The sequence below is a fragment of the Schistocerca cancellata genome, chromosome 5, assembly GCF_023864275.1.
Source record: "Schistocerca cancellata isolate TAMUIC-IGC-003103 chromosome 5, iqSchCanc2.1, whole genome shotgun sequence".
NCBI lineage: Eukaryota > Metazoa > Arthropoda > Insecta > Orthoptera > Acrididae > Schistocerca > Schistocerca cancellata.
This window is the reverse complement of record NC_064630.1, coordinates 583,694,635-583,711,596: the sequence shown is the minus strand read 5'-3', so window position 1 is coordinate 583,711,596 and position 16,962 is coordinate 583,694,635. Positions and strand designations below refer to the sequence as shown.

Genomic DNA, 16,962 nt, shown 5'->3' with positions numbered 1-16,962 from the left:
AAGGGCAAGTTCCCATCTCCGGAGTTCAGACAGGTTGGTGTTAGTGGGAAGTATCCAGATAACCCGGACGGTGTAACACTGTGCCAAGATGTGCTGGCCGTGCACCAAGGCATGTTTAGCCACAGGGTGATCCTCATTACCAACAAACACTGTCTGCCTGTGTCCATTCATGCGAATGGACAGTTTGTTGCTGGTCATTCCCACATAGAACGCTTCACAGTGTAGGCAGGTCAGTTGGTAAATCATGTGGGTGCTTTCACACGTGGCTCTGCCTTTGATCGTGTACACCTTCCGGGTTACAGGACTGGAATAGGTGGTGGTGGGAGGGTGCATGGGACAGGTTTTACACCGGGGGCGGTTACAGGGGTAGGAGCCAGAGGGTAGGGAAGGTGGTTTGGGGATTTCATGGGGATGAACTAAGAGGTTACGAAGGTTAGGTGGACGGCGGAAAGACACTCTTGGTGGAGTGGGGAGGATTTCATGAAGGATGGATCTCATTTCAGGGCAGGATTTGAGGAAGTCGTATCCCTGCTGGAGAGTCACATTCAGAATCTGATCCAGTCCCGGAAAGTATCCTGTCACAAGTGGGGCACTTTTGGGGTTCTTCTGTGGAAGGTTCCGGGTTTGAGGAGATGAGGAAGTGGCTCTGGTTATTTGCTTCTGTACCAGGTTGGGAGGGTAGTTACGGGATGCAAAAGCTGTTTTCAGATTGTTGGTGTAATGATTCAAGGTTTCCGGACTGGAGCAGATTCGTTTGCCACGAAGACCTAGGCTGTAGGGAAGGGACCGTTTGATGTGGAATGGGTGGCAGCTGTCATAATGGAGGTACTGTTGCTTGTTGGTGGGTTTGATGTAGACGGACGTGTGAAGCTGGCCATTGGACAGGTGGAGGTCAACGTCAAGGAAAGTGGCATGGGATTTAGAGTAGGACCAGGTGAATCTGATGGAACCAAAGGAGTTGAGGTTGGAGAGGAAATTCTGGAGTTCTTCTTCACTGTGAGTCCAGATCATGAAAATGTCATCAATAAATCTGTACCAAACTTTGGGTTGGCAGGCCTGGGTAACCAAGAAGGCTTCCTCTAAGCGACCCATGAATAGGTTGGCGTACGAGGGGGCCATCCTGGTACCCATGGCTGTTCCCTTTAATTGTTGGTATGTCTGGCCTTCAAAAGTGAAGGAGTTGTGGGTCAGGATGAGGTTCCATCAGATTCACCTGGTCCTACTCTAAATCCCATGCCACTTTCCTTGACGTTGACCTCCACCTGTCCAATGGCCAGCTTCACACGTCCGTCCACATCAAACCCACCAACAAGCAACAGTACCTCCATTATGACAGCTGCCACATTCCACATCAAACGGTCCTTTCCCTACAGCCTAGGTCTTCGTGGCAAACGACTCTGCTCCAGTCCGGAAACCTTGAATCATTACACCAACAATCTGAAAACAGCTTTTGCATCCCGTAACTACCCTCCCAACCTGGTACAGAAGCAAATAACCAGAGCCACTTCCTCATCTCCTCAAACCCGGAACCTTCCACAGAAGAACCCCAAAAGTGCCCCACTTGTGACAGGATACTTTCCGGGACTGGATCAGATTCTGAATGTGACTCTCCAGCAGGGATACGACTTCCTCAAATCCTGCCCTGAAATGAGATCCATCCTTCATGAAATCCTCCCCACTCCACCAAGAGTGTCTTTCCGCCGTCCACCTAACCTTCGTAACCTCTTAGTTCATCCCCATGAAATCCCCAAACCACCTTCCCTACCCTCTGGCTCCTACCCCTGTAACCGCCCCCGGTGTAAAACCTGTCCCATGCACCCTCCCACCACCACCTATTCCAGTCCTGTAACCCGGAAGGTGTACACGATCAAAGGCAGAGCCACGTGTGAAAGCACCCACATGATTTACCAACTGACCTGCCTACACTGTGAAGCGTTCTATGTGGGAATGACCAGCAACAAACTGTCCATTCGCATGAATGGACACAGGCAGACAGTGTTTGTTGGTAATGAGGATCACCCTGTGGCTAAACATGCCTTGGTGCACGGCCAGCACATCTTGGCACAGTGTTACACCGTCCGGGTTATCTGGATACTTCCCACTAACACCAACCTGTCTGAACTCCGGAGATGGGAACTTGCCCTTCAGCATATCCTCTCTTCTCGCTATCCGCCAGGCCTCAATCTCCGCTAATTTCTAATTTCAATCTGCCGCCGCTCATACCTCACCTGTCTTTCAACATCATCTTTGCCTCTGTACTTCCGTCCCGACTGACATCTCTGCCCAAACTCTTTGCCTTTACAAATGTCTGCTTGTGTCTGTGTATATGCGGATGGATATGTGTGTGTGTGCGAGTGTATACCTATCCTTTTTTTCCCCTAAGGTAAGTCTTTCCGCTCCCGGGATTGGAATGACTCCTTACCCTCTCCCTTAAAACCCATATCCTTTTGTCTTTCCTTCTCCTTCCCTCTTTCCTGACGAGGCAACCGTTGGTTGCGAAAGCTAGATTTTTGTGTGTATGTTTGTGTTTGTTTGTGTGTCTATCGACCTGCCAGCGCTTTTGTTTGGTAAGTCTCATCATCTTTCTTTTTAAATATATTTTTCCCACGTGGAATGTTTCCCTCTATTATATTCATATCATGAAATGAATAAATACGTGTACATGGAGTAATAGAAAACAGCAAATTATGTGAATTTTAGAAAAGGGGAAGTATTAAGCTGTGTTTGTCATTTAAGATTAAATCAAGACTGTGGACTAGATTTTTTTTTATTTCCGGGGCTTCTAATAGATAAAGTTTTTATTCTTTGCTTGCTAAGTGAAGACATGAGACTGACTAGTAGTTGTGGCCCTCACTCGGTACATGTCAAGCAAATGTGGGGTCATGATTCTGCAAACTCTAGCTGCATTCATGTTCAGCCAGTCTAGTTGCTATATCTCTGCCTGATTGACTAGTGTGAAACTTATCACAGTTAGGACACAACAATTTTTATACCCCATTGTTGGCTAGTAATTGGGTTCTATTTTTGCTGCTGAACATACACTGGCCTGTGGTGTTCTTCACAGAATAGGAAATCCTATAGTTGCAGGTTTACAGCGTTTTTGCTACAATCTGTGGTTTACAGCGTTTTTGCTACAATCTGTGATGTCTGTCTTGGGTATGATATTCTACACCATTTACTGCAGGCAGTGGAAGAGGCAGCAGAGAGAGCATAGAGGAGGGATAAAATTTTCAGATTTTGTTTTGTATGCAAGATGTGGTCAATCATGACAGGATTGTAGCCACTGGTTGAAGCAATAAATTTTATTGTGTCTAACTCTGCTTTGACATCTTTGGACATGGGAACACATACAAGATTGTCTACCATTGAGTGGAAAGCTGCGTCTTTGTGTGTTCCTGGGTGTTGTGAACAAGGAGGTGTTACTTTGTCTGTAATGGTAGTTTTTCTATAAAATTTGAAACATCATGTTTGTTTAATTATGTCAGTGGTGAGATTTAGGAAGTTTATGGATTTGTTGCCAGTCTTCTTTGTTAACAGATTATTAATATGTTGACAAAAGGTGTTGAGGTTTCTTGTAGTTTTTGCCCACGCGTTTGTGTGCGTGCGCACGTGATTGCCCCCCCCCCCCCCCCCCCCACACACACACACACCGTCTACATATGTGAACATTTAAAGGCAGAGTTAGACACAGTATAATTTATTGGCGCAACCAGTGGCTACAATCCTGTAATGACTGACCACACCATACATAGGAAACAAAAATTGAAAATTATGGCCCTCCTCTATGTTCCCTCTGCTGTCTCTTCCACTGTCTGCAGGAAGTGGTGTACAATACTGTGCCCAGGACAGGTATCACGGATTGTAGCGAAAACACAGAAATCCTGCAACTACAGGATTTTCTACTATGAGATGAACACCACAGCTCAGTGTATTTTCAATAGCAAAGACCCAATTACTAGCCAACAGTGGGGCATAAAAAAATTACTTATTATAATCAGGATAAGTTTTATATTGGTCAGTTAGGCAGAGACACAGCAACAATGTTGGCTGAACATGAACACGACTGGACATTGCAGAATTAAGACTCCACATTTGCTGAGCATGTACTGAATGACAGCTGCAACTACCAGCCACTGTCACATGTGCTTCACTTAGCAAACAAAGTCCGAAAACTCAGCCTGTTGGAAGCCCTGGAAATTAACAAACGTCTAGCCCACAGTCCTGATTTAATCTTAAATGACCAAAAACACAGCTCAATAATTTTTGTATTCCAAATTTTACGTTATCAACTGTTTTCTACTACTTCCAACACTGTCTGTACCATCCTGTTCATCCATTTTCATGTATTTATTCATTTCTTCTTATTTTATTGTGATTGCCTATATACTTAATATATTCTGTTATTACAGTTGTTAATTCTTTCTTTTCCTCAGTTTCTGTATACTTTCCATGTTCAATATCTCTTGAAGTTGTCTTGTCAAGTACTAATTTTACTTTATTTTAATGGGTTTGTTCGTTCAGTGTAAACAGTTATGTAGACACTGTTTCTTGAGTTTAATGGTAATGATTTTCTTGGTTTATGCCCTTTATGTTTATTTGTTGTTCAACTTTTTACATTTCAAGTTGCATTGCCACCATACTGTTGACGGTGGTAGTTAAGTCAGCTGAAGTCTGTTAATGACCTTGTGAGCTGAAAACTGGTTAACTTGAATAAATTGACCCTGTAGAACACTTGTGATGTATTGCTTTTCATTTGTGATCACTTTATTTCCACTCTTGATTACAGAACATGTGATGTTTAATAAGATACTATCATGGGATGTTTATCCAGAAACTTCAGATAAGAGTGTGCCTAATTGTACATCCAAACTTGATATTCCCTCATTCGCTGTTGTTAATTTTGGGTTCATGGAATCCTCCATCCAGTGTATTCCTTGAAGCTGCATTTGCTCTGACATCATAACATCAGCTGCTGTGTCCCAACACTGCCCATAGCCCAACGAATATCTGAAACAGAAGGTACACAAATAAAGGTGAGACAAGTGTTGTTTACAATACATAAATAAAACATGAACATGCAATACATCATCTTACACAACATTAATCAATATAAGAGTGACACTATAACTTAAAATGTTTACTCATTCATAAATGACATCGAGGGAGCAGAAATAATAGTGTAATAACATTCGCAAATATTTCAAGGATTCTTTATTATCAAAGTTTCTGCATCCTTTCACTGCATTTGCTTTGGATGGCTCACAATTTCCCAACATTTAATGTAATAAAACACAAATAATTACAAATAAGCAAAAACAATTCAGTAGATTATATCACTTCCCATAACTTCACTTTTTGATGCTTATTATAGAGGTGTGAAAAATGCGGGAGGTGCTTTCTCTAAGCAAACTGGAAACACGACATTGCAGTTGCAGTGCCTGTCACCTGGATTCTGAAGCCACCCTCAGTTGCAAAAGTAGTTCGTAGCAGCAATGACAACTATTAGCCTTGTTTCAAGAGGACAAGCAGGACTTACCATTTATAGTCTCCTGCATAAAAGTGATAGAGGTTCTCTGGTTTGGAAATTTATCAATGGACATGGCTGCAGATTTCTGAATCCATGGAATAGAGTAAAGACCTGTAGAACTCCAGTTGGTAGGTTGGGGATAGAGTACACAGTGGAAGCAGCTCCTTTGCAGCACAGTACATGCATATGTGTAGGATGCAAAAATTTTTATTTTTTCCAATATGCAAAAAAATTTGAAGTCTTATGATGAATCTACATATACATGGAGTAAAATCAAATGGCAAACAGAGAATAGAGACTGAAAATCTCAAGAGTCTGTACAGTTAACTGCTGAAGCATTCATAACTAAATTCCAAAATTAACTGCTCTACAGATAGCTGTCGTGCTCAAATTATACTCTGAACAAGGTGAATGAAGCCTGAAGAATTATTTAATGAGATATAGAACATATATTCAAAAGATGAGATAGTACAAAGCTGACTGTACAAAATTACGGTCTCATATCTTTAAATTTGTTTTGCTGTTGATCCAAGCATGGCTATAATGTCATTCCTTCAAAGAAAAATTGTATGTCCATAAATTAGTGTAGATTTAGAAAGCAACACTAATGTGAAACACATTTCCACTTTTCACACATAATATCCAGTGAAGCATGGATTTAAACCAACAAGCAGATTCTATATTCCTAGATTTCTGGAAAGCACTCCATTGCAATGTATCAGTTTTGATCTCAAATGTATCCACGAGCCACGTTTTTACATCTGTGTGCAGCCAAATCTCTTTCTGTAGACTTAGTACACTTCACCAGGGTAGGTGATCAGCTTGTTGTTACCAGTAGTTGTCATAGGATAACTAATGTGAAGTTTCTATCTGTGCAACTGCTAGTATATTCTGTGGGAGAAATTTGTTTCCAGCAACTCTTAGTCTCCAGCGCACACATCAACAAAGCTGCAGGGATTTTAGGCAGAAAAAAAATGTTGTTATCCTTCTCCACTTACCTCCATCTGTCATAGACTCACCAACTGAAAATAGATGGACAGAAACAAAACAGATAATGTCAAGAACCTAAGATGATCTTTGGCATCCCATCCTAGCTTCTTACGTCCAGGTACCATGTAATGTGATATTTGTTACTGGCATAATTAAATCTACTCTTCAGAGTTCAGCCCATGGAAGTCAATGGACTGTGGACGGAATATAAGTGATCCTGTGTGATGAACAAACCACTTCTGCTGTCCTTTCAGGGTGCAAAAAATCTTAAGAACTGTAATCTCTGTTGTCTGTTTATGCTGTGTCCTGAGCCACAGAAATAACAGTTTATTGAAAACACACATACCATCCAAGAGGGATTTGTACACATTGTATGTGGTTTACTTCCATATGATTAAAGTGTATATAATCCTAAATGCTTTGTTTCACAATGATTAATAATACATATTTTGTTGAAATTGAGTCGAAAGCTTTCTCAGACTGTGTGAATTCCAGGCAAAATGATAATTTATACTGACTGATCTGCTTTGTAATTTCATTCACCTTTTGCAAATGATTCATTTTGCAGCATACATTTGTAAAATCAGCTTTTTCCCTTTACCTGACTAAAATTTTTTCTATGCAGTAGGTGATACTTCCTGTGAATGTCTTGTACATTGGGAGAAGGCTATTAGACAAGACCAAAACAGCTATGGATGTGTCTTCTTTCATGTAAATGCTGTATTCTTCTGCGAGCATACTATAAGTAATTTCCTTTTATATTACCTTTGCCCCTCCTTCATCCTCAGCCATTTTTACGGCTATCTCCCAGCACCTTTCTTTTTGTTGCACCTTAAATGACTGTGTGTACATCAACTGACATTATTTGTGGAATGTCATTTTTAACTCTGTGTGTTTCCAGTTAATATCTTGAATTTTAAAAAATAATATCTTCAATTTTAAAAAACTGTTTTGTACACTGGTACTCTTGTATGATTTTCTCTTGTTGCAGCTGTACACTAGTGATACTGTATTGTGCCAGCACAATTTTTTTCCCTCTTTTCCTTCTGCTTGATCGTGCAGTTTTCTATGCTTTTCACTAGCCTATTTGCAGAGTGGACTCTAAAATATCAGCCAAGTTTCAGATTTTATCAAAAAACATAGAGGTTCGGTTTAATTATGACAACTTATCTTTGATGTTGATAATACATTTTAGTATCTATGAATCTCCCTTCTCTCTTCACAGCAATGATAAAACAGTTCCTGACTGACGTATTTTGGGAGGACATAGATTATTTAATAATTGACACTCCACCTGGAACTTCAGATGAACACATAACTGTCATGGAAAACCTGAGGTCAGTATTAAAAATTGTCATTGTAAATATTTTTTCATTACAGCAAATGAGATGGTGAATAGTTGCTGAGTGGTTTATTGCCATGATCTTCAATCTCACCTAACAGCATGATGTCCGCTGTTTATTTTGAGGGGAAAAATTCATAAAGCTGTTGTACAAACATATTGAAAAGTATTGGTTTATATTTTATGAGACTTTTCACCATTTCCTCAAGGAATCTCTCAACTACATTGCTGCTTAGCATATTTCTCTTTATTGGAACGTATTAAATCCTAAAGAAGTAATTTGAGACAGAAGGGAAAGTAATGACATTAAGTTTTCATCGTAGAGGTGAAGGGTGTTGTTTCTGCTTGAACAGGTAATGTTAGTATATATCCTCTCATCAGTTATGCCATTTGAGGTCAGACCTGGTGTAATAAGAAATTGTATGTTGATCAAAATTATTTATGTATATATAAATATAGTAGGAATATAATGTGATGATATGAATATAATGTGCAATGATGTGAATGTAATGATGTGTGTGTGTGTGTGTGTGTGTGTGTGTGTGTGTGTGTGTGTGTGTGTGTGTGAGTGTGTGTGTGTGTGCAAGTGTATACCTGTCCTTTTTTCCCCCTAAGGTGGGTCTTTCCACTCCCGGGATTGGAGTGGCTCCTTGCCCTCTCCCTTGGAGCCCGCATCCTTTCATCTTTCCCTCTCCTTCCCTCTTTCCTGACGTGGCGGCCGTTTGTTGTGGGGGCTTGAATTTTGTGTGTATGTTTGTGTTTGTTTGTGTGTCTGTCGACCTGCCGGCACTTTTGTTTGGTGGTCTCATCATCTTTGTTTTTAGATGTAAATATAGTAGGAAACATACGATAGAGTGTAAATAATTTAGGAGTGAAGTAGACCACTCATTGAATTGCAGAAACATTGAGTCCTTGTCAGACTTAAACAACAGAGAGAGAAAATTAGGTGGGATTGCATTTCAGCTGGCAGACTAGGGTGGGGTGAGGGTTGTGTCGGATGTTACAGGTGGAAGGAGAGAGGGATGAGAGGCATGGGAGGTTGGAAGAGGTGTTGGGGATGCATAGCTGTAGTATCTTAAAAGGACACTGTATACTGAATGAAAAAGTGTGACTGTAATGAATAACTAAGGCTTTTTTACTTACTTGTGTGTTTTTTTAAATTATTAGTCTTCAATATAATATTCCCATCTGACCCTATAACATTACTGAGATGTTGGAAGTAGAAAAATAATGCATTTATTTGTTTGTTTTATATATTTAATTTATACTTGCTTCAGACATTTTTGTAAGTAGGTTTAAAACCCAAAAGGTCTCATTTGTGTACCTAACAAACAATTTACGTTTCAACTTGGAACATAATTCAAATGTTTAATTTGGGCCTATCAGTTGAGAGGCACTACACTTCTTTTTCTTCTTCTTCTCCTTCTTTTTCTTCTCCTTCTGCTTCTTTTTCTTCTTCGTCTCCTTCTTTTTCTTTCTCTTCTTCTCCTTCTTTCTCCTTCTTTCTCTTTCTCTTCTTCTCCTTCTTTCTCTTTCTCTTCTTCTCCTTCTTTCTCTTTCTCTTCTTCTCCTTCTTTCTCTTTCTCTTCTTCTCCTTCTTTCTCTCTGTCTTCTTCTCCTTCTTTCTCTCTCTCTTCTTCTCCTTCTTTCTCTCTCTCTTCTTCTCCTTCTTTCTCTCTCTCTTCTTCTCCTTCTTTCTCTCTGTCTTCTTCTCCTTCTTTCTCTCTCTCTTCTTCTCCTTCTTTCTCTCTCTCTTCTTCTCCTTCTTTCTCTCTCTCTTCTTCTCCTTCTTTCTCTCTCTCTTCTTCTCCTTCTTTCTCTCTCTCTTCTTCTCCTTCTTTCTCTCTCTCTTCTTCTCCTTCTTCATCTGTGTGTGGTTCTTGATAATTTAGTAATAAAAGCTCATATTTCAACCACACACTTATTCATCTTGCACCAACTTTTGAATGTGAATCAGTTTGATACAGGACAGCTCCACTTTGAACTTACTGGGATGATGTTATTACCTCAAGCACAGGTGAAGTACTAAGGGACAGCTGAACCACCCAGTTGCTGAATATGCCATCCAATGTGATGTGCTTCACCTCAGTATGTGTTATTCAGTCCACGCCATCATGCTCCTTCCTACCAACACCAGCTTTTCCGAACTGCTCAGGCTGGAACTCTTCCTACGACATACCCTTTGTTCTCGTAACATTCCAGACCTCAATCTTTGCTAGTTCCCGTCTCCTAACCCTTTCCCTGTTCTCACTTCAGCACTACCCATGGCTTCTGTTTCACAAATACACCCATAAATCTCTTCACATTTTCTGTATCTTTGCTTTCCTCCCTCCCCTACCCCTGTTCCTCCCCCTCCACATGCACAGCTTTCTAATTCTGCATCTAGCAGCCCTACCCTGCCTCACCACGCCACTGCCTGCTACTATAGTAGCACAACATCTTCTCCACATGCCTGTTGTGCTATCTCTCTCCCTCCCCATCCCATGCCTTTTCATTATCCCCACCACCCACCACAGATTGCTGCTCAAATCACCTACAGGCGCAGCCAGCAGTTGGGCCCAAATGCCCAGAGACAGCAGACATTTGTGTGTGTGGGTGTGGGGGGGGGGGGTCTTTTTCTTCTGAAGGAGGACTTCATTTGTCTGAAAGCTAAAAGTTTAGCAGTCTTTTCATTGTGTCTATCTGTGACCCAGTGCCTCCTCTATATGGTGAGTAGCAATCTATCCTTTTCATACTGTTAGTACTACAGACAGAATACTGAGGTTTTTGCAGTGCATAATGGATATAATGTGATGATATGAATATAATGTGTAATGATGTGAATGTAATGGTGTGTGTGTGTGTGTGTGTGTGTGTGTGTGTGTGTGTGTGTGTGTGTGTGTGCGCGCAAGTGTATATCTGTCCTTTTTTCCCCCTAAGGTGGGTCTTTCCGCTCCCGGGATTGGAGTGGCTCCTTGCCCTCTCCCTTGGAGCCCGCATCCTTTCGTCTTTCCCTCTCCTTCCCTCTTTCCTGACGTGGCGGCCGTTTGTTGTGGGGGCTTGAATTTTGTGTGTATGTTTGTGTTTGTTTGTGTGTCTGTCGAATATGACGAAGAAATTGAAGAAATGTATGATGAAATAAAAGAAATTATTCAGATAGTGAAGGGAGACGAAAAGTCATGGGTGACTGGAATTCGAGTGTAGGAAAAGGGAGAGAAGGAAACGTAGTAGGTGAATATGGATTGGGGCTAAGAAATGAAAGAGGAAGCCGCCTGGTAGAATTTTGCACAGAGCACAACTTAATCATAGCTAACACTTGGTTTAAGGATCATGATAGAAGGTTGTATACATGGAAGAAGCCTGGAGATACTAAAAGGTATCAGATAGATTATATAATGGTAAGACAGAGATTTAGGAACCAGGTTTTAAATTGTAAGACATTTCCAGGGGGCAGATGTGGACTCTGACCACAATCTATTGGTTATGACCTGTAGATTAAAACTGAAGAAACTGCAAAAAGGTGGGAATTTAAGGAGATGGGACCTGGATAAACTGAAAGAACCAGAGGTTGTACAGAGTTTCAGGGAGAGCATAAGGGAACAATTGACAGGAATGGGGGAAAGAAATACAGTAGAAGAAGAATGGGTAGCTTTGAGGGATGAAGTAGTGAAAGCAGCAGAGGATCAAGTAGGTAAAAAGACGAGGGCTAGTAGAAATCCTTGGGTAACAGAAGAAATATTGAATTTACTTGATGAAAGGAGAAAATATAAAAATGCAGTAAATGAAGCAGGCAAAAAAGAATACAAACGTCTCAAAAATGAGATCGACAGGAAGTGCAAAATGGCTAAGCGGGGATGGCTAGAGGACAAATGTAAGGATGTAGAGGCTTATCTCACAAGGGGTAAGATAGATACTGCCTACAGGAAAATTAAAGAGACCTTTGGAGATAAGAGAACCATTGGTATGAACATCAAGAGCTCAGATGGAAACCCAGTTCTAAGCAAAGAAGGGAAAGCAGAAAGGTGGAAGGAGTATATAGAGGGTCTATACAAGGGCGATGCACTTGAGGACAATATTATAGAAATGAAAGAGGATGTAGATGAAGATGAAATGGGAGATACGATACTGCGTGAAGAGTTTGACAGAGCACTGAAAGACCTGAGTCGAAACAAGGCCCCCGGAGTAGACAACATTCCATTGGAACTACTGACGGCCTTGGGAGAGCCAGACCTGATAAAACTCTACCATCTGGTGAGAAAGATGTATGAAACAGGCGAAATACCCTCAGACTTCAAGAAGAATATAATAATTCCAATCCCAAAGAAAGCAGGTGTTGACAGATGTGAAAATTACCGGACAATCAGCTTAATAAGCCACAGCTGCAAAGTACTAACACGAATTCTTTACAGACGAATGGAAAAACTGGTAGAAGCCGACCTCGGGGAAGATCAGTTTGGATTCCGTAGAAATACTGGAACACGTGAGGCAATACTGACCTTACGACTAATCTTAGAAGAAAGATTAAGGAAAGGCAAACCTACGTTTCTAGCATTTGTAGACTTAGAGAAAGCTTTTGACAATGTTGACTGGAATACTCTATTTCAAATTCTAAAGGTGGCAGGGGTAAAATACAGGGAGCGAAAGGCTATATACAATTTGTACAGAAACCTGATGGCAGTTATAAGAGTCGAGGGACATGAAAGGGAAGCAGTGGTTGGGAAGGGAGTAAGACAGGATTGTAGCCTCTCCCCGATGTTATTCAATCTGTATATTGAGCAAGCAGTAAAGGAAACAAAAGAAAAATTTGGAGTAGGTATTAAAATCCATGGAGAAGAAATAAAAACTTTAAGGTTCGCCGATGACATTGTAATTCTGTCAGAGACAGCAAAGGACTTGGAAGAGCAGTTGAATGGAATGGATGGTGTCTTGAAGGGAGGATATAAGATGAACATCAACATAAGCAAAACGAGGATAATGGAATGTAGTCGAATTAAGTCGGGTGATGCTGAGGGAATTAGATTAGAAAATGAGACACTTAAAGTAGTAAAGGAGTTTTGCTATTTGGGGAGCAAAATAACTGATGATGGACGAAGTAGAGAGGATATTAAATGTAGACTGGCAATGGCAAGGAAAGCGTTTCTGAAGAAGAGAAATTTGTTAACATCGAGTATAGATTTAAGTGTCAGCAAGTCATTTCTGAAAGTATTTGTATGGAGTGTAGCCATGTATGGAAGTGAAACATGGACGGTAAATAGTTTGGACAAGAAGAGAATAGAAGCTTTTGAAATGTGCTGCTACAGAAGAATGCTGAAGATTAGATGGGTAGATCACGTAACTAATGAGGAAGTATTGAATAGGATTGGGGAGAAGAGAAGTTTGTGGCACAACTTGACCAGAAGAAGGGATCGGTTGGTAGGACATGTTCTGAGGCATCAAGGGATCACCAATTTAGTATTGGAGGGCAGCGTGGAGGGTAAAAATCGTAGGGGGAGACCAAGAGATGAATACACTAAGCAGATTCAGAAGGATGTAGGTTGCAGTAGGTACTGGGAGATGAAGAAGCTTGCACAGGATAGAGTAGCATGGAGAGCTGCATCAAACCAGTCTCAGGACTGAAGACCACAACAACAACAATGGATATAATGTATATATTATATAATATATATAATGTGTATGTATACAGGGTGTTACAAAAAGGTATGGACAAACTTTCAGGAAACATTCCTCACACACAAATAAAGAAAAGATGTTATGTGGACATGTGTCCGGAAACGCTTAATTTCCATGTTAGAGCTCATTTTAGTTTCGTCCACCTACGCTCAATGGAGCACGTTACCGTGATTTCATACGAGATAATCTACCTGTGTTGCTAGAACATGTGCCTTTACTAGTACGACACAACATGTGGTTCATGCACGATGGAGCTCCTGCACATTTTAGTCAAAGTGTTCGTACGCTTCTCAACAACAGATTCGGTGACCGATGGATTGGTAGAGGCGGACCAATTCCATGGCCTCCTCCCTCTCCTGACCTCAACCCTCTTGACTTTGATTTATGGGGGCATTTGAAAGTTCTTGTCTGCGCAACTCCGGTACCAAATGTAGAGACTCTTCGTGCTCGTATTGTGAACGGCTGTGATACAATACGCCATTCTCCAGGGCTGCATCAGCGCTACAGGGATTCCATGCAACGGAGGGTGGATGCATGTATCCTCACTAACGGAGGACATTTTGAACATTTCCTGTAACAAAGTGTTTGAAGTCACGCTGGTACGTTCTGTTGCTGTGTGTTTACATTCCATGATTAATGTGATTTGAAGAGAAGTAATAAAATGAGCTCTAACATGGAAAGTAAGCGTTTCTGGACACATGTCCACATAACATATTTTCTTTCTTTGTGTGTGAGGAATGTTTCCTGAAAGTTTGGCCGTATCTTTTTGTAACACCCTGTATATAATATATAATGTATAAATTGCTTTCTCTGTGGCCCCCTGGATATGATTTGTCTCTAAGGTCATGGTTTGCAAGCATTTTCCTATAGTGTTGTAGCTGTGATGGTTTGGATTCTACTGGTTGTGAGCCATAGGCATCATGATGTAAGCTGATAAGCACTGCATTGCCTCAAAGGACAACCAGTAACATTAATAAACTGTGTATTCGTATGCTAATAACACAAACAGAATTATTTTAGCTCTTGGCCAGTGGTTGCTTCTTCAGTTATAGAGCCCAGCTACCATTTAACTCACACTTAAAAATTATTTTGTGAATTTAATCCCAAAGTGGGCTTATGACCATCCTGTTCCTTGCCTGTAAATGTGTAGAAGCACAAGTAACGATATCAGCCAGCTATACCTAAACAAAGGAATACCACAATTTGTTAATAACTTTATTAAAACTAAGTCAATTGCAAATATAAAGATAGACATCACTTATCCTCACAGTCTTCTGTAATAGAATGCATTGTGGTGGTTTTTTTTTCATCTGTGGATCACTTTTACAAGGGTTTTGAAATGTCATGGGATTACAATTTAAAAACAAAAAACTTATTCTTGTGACTACCATTGGTGGGTCATCATCATAGGCTAATAGCAGTAGGAGGAATTTCAACCAATAATCCTACTCCAGCATAAGTGTGAAATAGTGCCTTCCTATCCAATGACGATGGGCCACAAATAGTATCCATAATAGTTTAGCCAAAGATGCCCCTTCTTCTGCTTCAGCACAGGAGTATTAGCCGGTGATGATGGCACACCAATGGTGGCCACAAGAATTTTAACCAGGTCTCTGACAGTGTTCTATCAATAGTGGACACTGGAACATTCTGAAGAAGATTCCAGCAGAGGGGTCGAAATGTCGATCATTTTAGAAGGAAATATGATGCGGCTTAACAACTCAGAAGATTTTGTCTTTAAAGTTAAAACTTGTTTCTGGAGGATAACCAGCTAACACTGATACATCCCAGGCCCATATTCATCTTGGTTATGATGTTGTTGTTCTCTCCCCCTCCCTATCCTCCTCCCTATCCCCCTCCCTATCCTCCTCCCTATCCCCCTCCCCCTCCCTCTCCCCCTCCCCTCCCCCTCCCTCTCCCTCTCCCTCTCCCTCTCCTTCTCCCTCTCCCCCTCCCCCTCTTCTTCAAAGTAAACTTCTTTTTTTTTTCCAGAAAACTACAGAGAATTTTGTGAGTAAAAAATTTTAAAATTGATTTTTTGACACACATTCATGCAGTAGTCCACTTCAGTGATTAAGACTACTTTTTCGTTATAGAAAAGTGCTAGAAAACACTTGTACGTGAACAGCGCACACACACACACACACAAACTTTGCAAATTAATATTTAAAAAATTTAGTATACAGGTAATTTATCACGGGAAGATCCTGCTGAATGGCTGACCTTCAGGAGGTAAAAGTATTCCTAGTTAGGATTAGGTGCCTCCACTTTCAAGTGTATCTGTTGGAAGTACTTGGAATTTAGCCTCGTGAAAGTGAGCACAGGTAGCTATTATGTCTCCATGTTGCAGACCATGGAAGTAATCGCTATCCATCAGTGGGCACAGGTAGATTTCATTGAGATGTAAGAGTCTTCCAGCGACTCATCCTCATCCGTAAATTGCTCATAATGCCCACTCGTAGGCAATCAAATGTTGTGTAGAAGAAGTTGTGCCAGTTGACTCTTGCAGGTAGGTGCTGTTAACCTCATACGTCCAAGCAAATGTGGGCTCCTCATGAAACAGAGGAAATTCCAGGTTGGAGTATCAGCAATATAAGAAAAAGATAGATTGCTACTCACCACACAGATGACACGTTGAGTTGCAGGCAGGAACCATATGTGTAAGTGTCTTTTTGTTGTGCCTGTCTCTAACTCATCGTGTCATCTTTATGGTGAGTAGCAGTCTATCTTTTCCTTTATGAGTTATACTCTGCAATAATGTGGTGAAGTAATCTCGCATTCCTCTAAATCTGCTGTCCAGGGTTACATAACATTTCCTATCATCCAAACCTCCAGTCCGCAGATTACAAATAATTGTTGTCAGTATGTGTTGGATGCAGGGTTCATTGAATTCTGACAGGAGCAACTAGTGCACAAACAACAACAGCAAATTCAGAGATAATACTACAAAAACTACAGAGCCACTTGCTGAAGTGCATGGGAGATTGGGACAGTCTTTTGCAAGTAACACTAACAATATTGATATCCACACTAACATTCTCAGCACCTGCATTCCAGAATCTGGCAATTAGATGGTAACTTTAAATACATATCACCACAGTTTCTTTTGTTTTGCAGTGCTAATTGTTTAAAATCTTCTTGAGATATCAACAACATTATGGGTGTACAGTGTACTTACTTCAAGATAATTGTCTCGTCCTCCCTGGGGGATGGATTAGGTTGGCAACATTTGCTTAAAGGACCAGCCCCATACCCAGTCTGAGCTGAAGCTGTGAAGGTGTTCTCATCATCTGGTGGCAACTCTTTGTTATATGTCAGGCTCCTTGCTGTTCCAGAATCACTGTCATTCCAAACTATTGCTTGCCCTTCAGTGGAAACTATTTCCACAAAAATTTTACCAGCAATGAAGCCATTTAGTCTTGTGACAATGGGGCTTCCTTCTTATCATCTGAAG

General features: G+C 40.9%; 1 protein-coding gene across 1 annotated transcript in view; it reads left to right on the top strand.

The window, feature by feature from the left end:
- Nucleotides 1-16,962, top strand: part of LOC126188928 (cytosolic Fe-S cluster assembly factor NUBP2 homolog) — a 77,092-nt gene that overhangs the window by 42,828 nt on the left and 17,302 nt on the right. Inside the window, exon 4 of the mRNA XM_049930649.1 lies at nucleotides 7,743-7,854. Coding sequence (XP_049786606.1) covers nucleotides 7,743-7,854 — 112 coding nt within the window. The remainder of the gene's footprint in view (nucleotides 1-7,742; nucleotides 7,855-16,962) is intronic.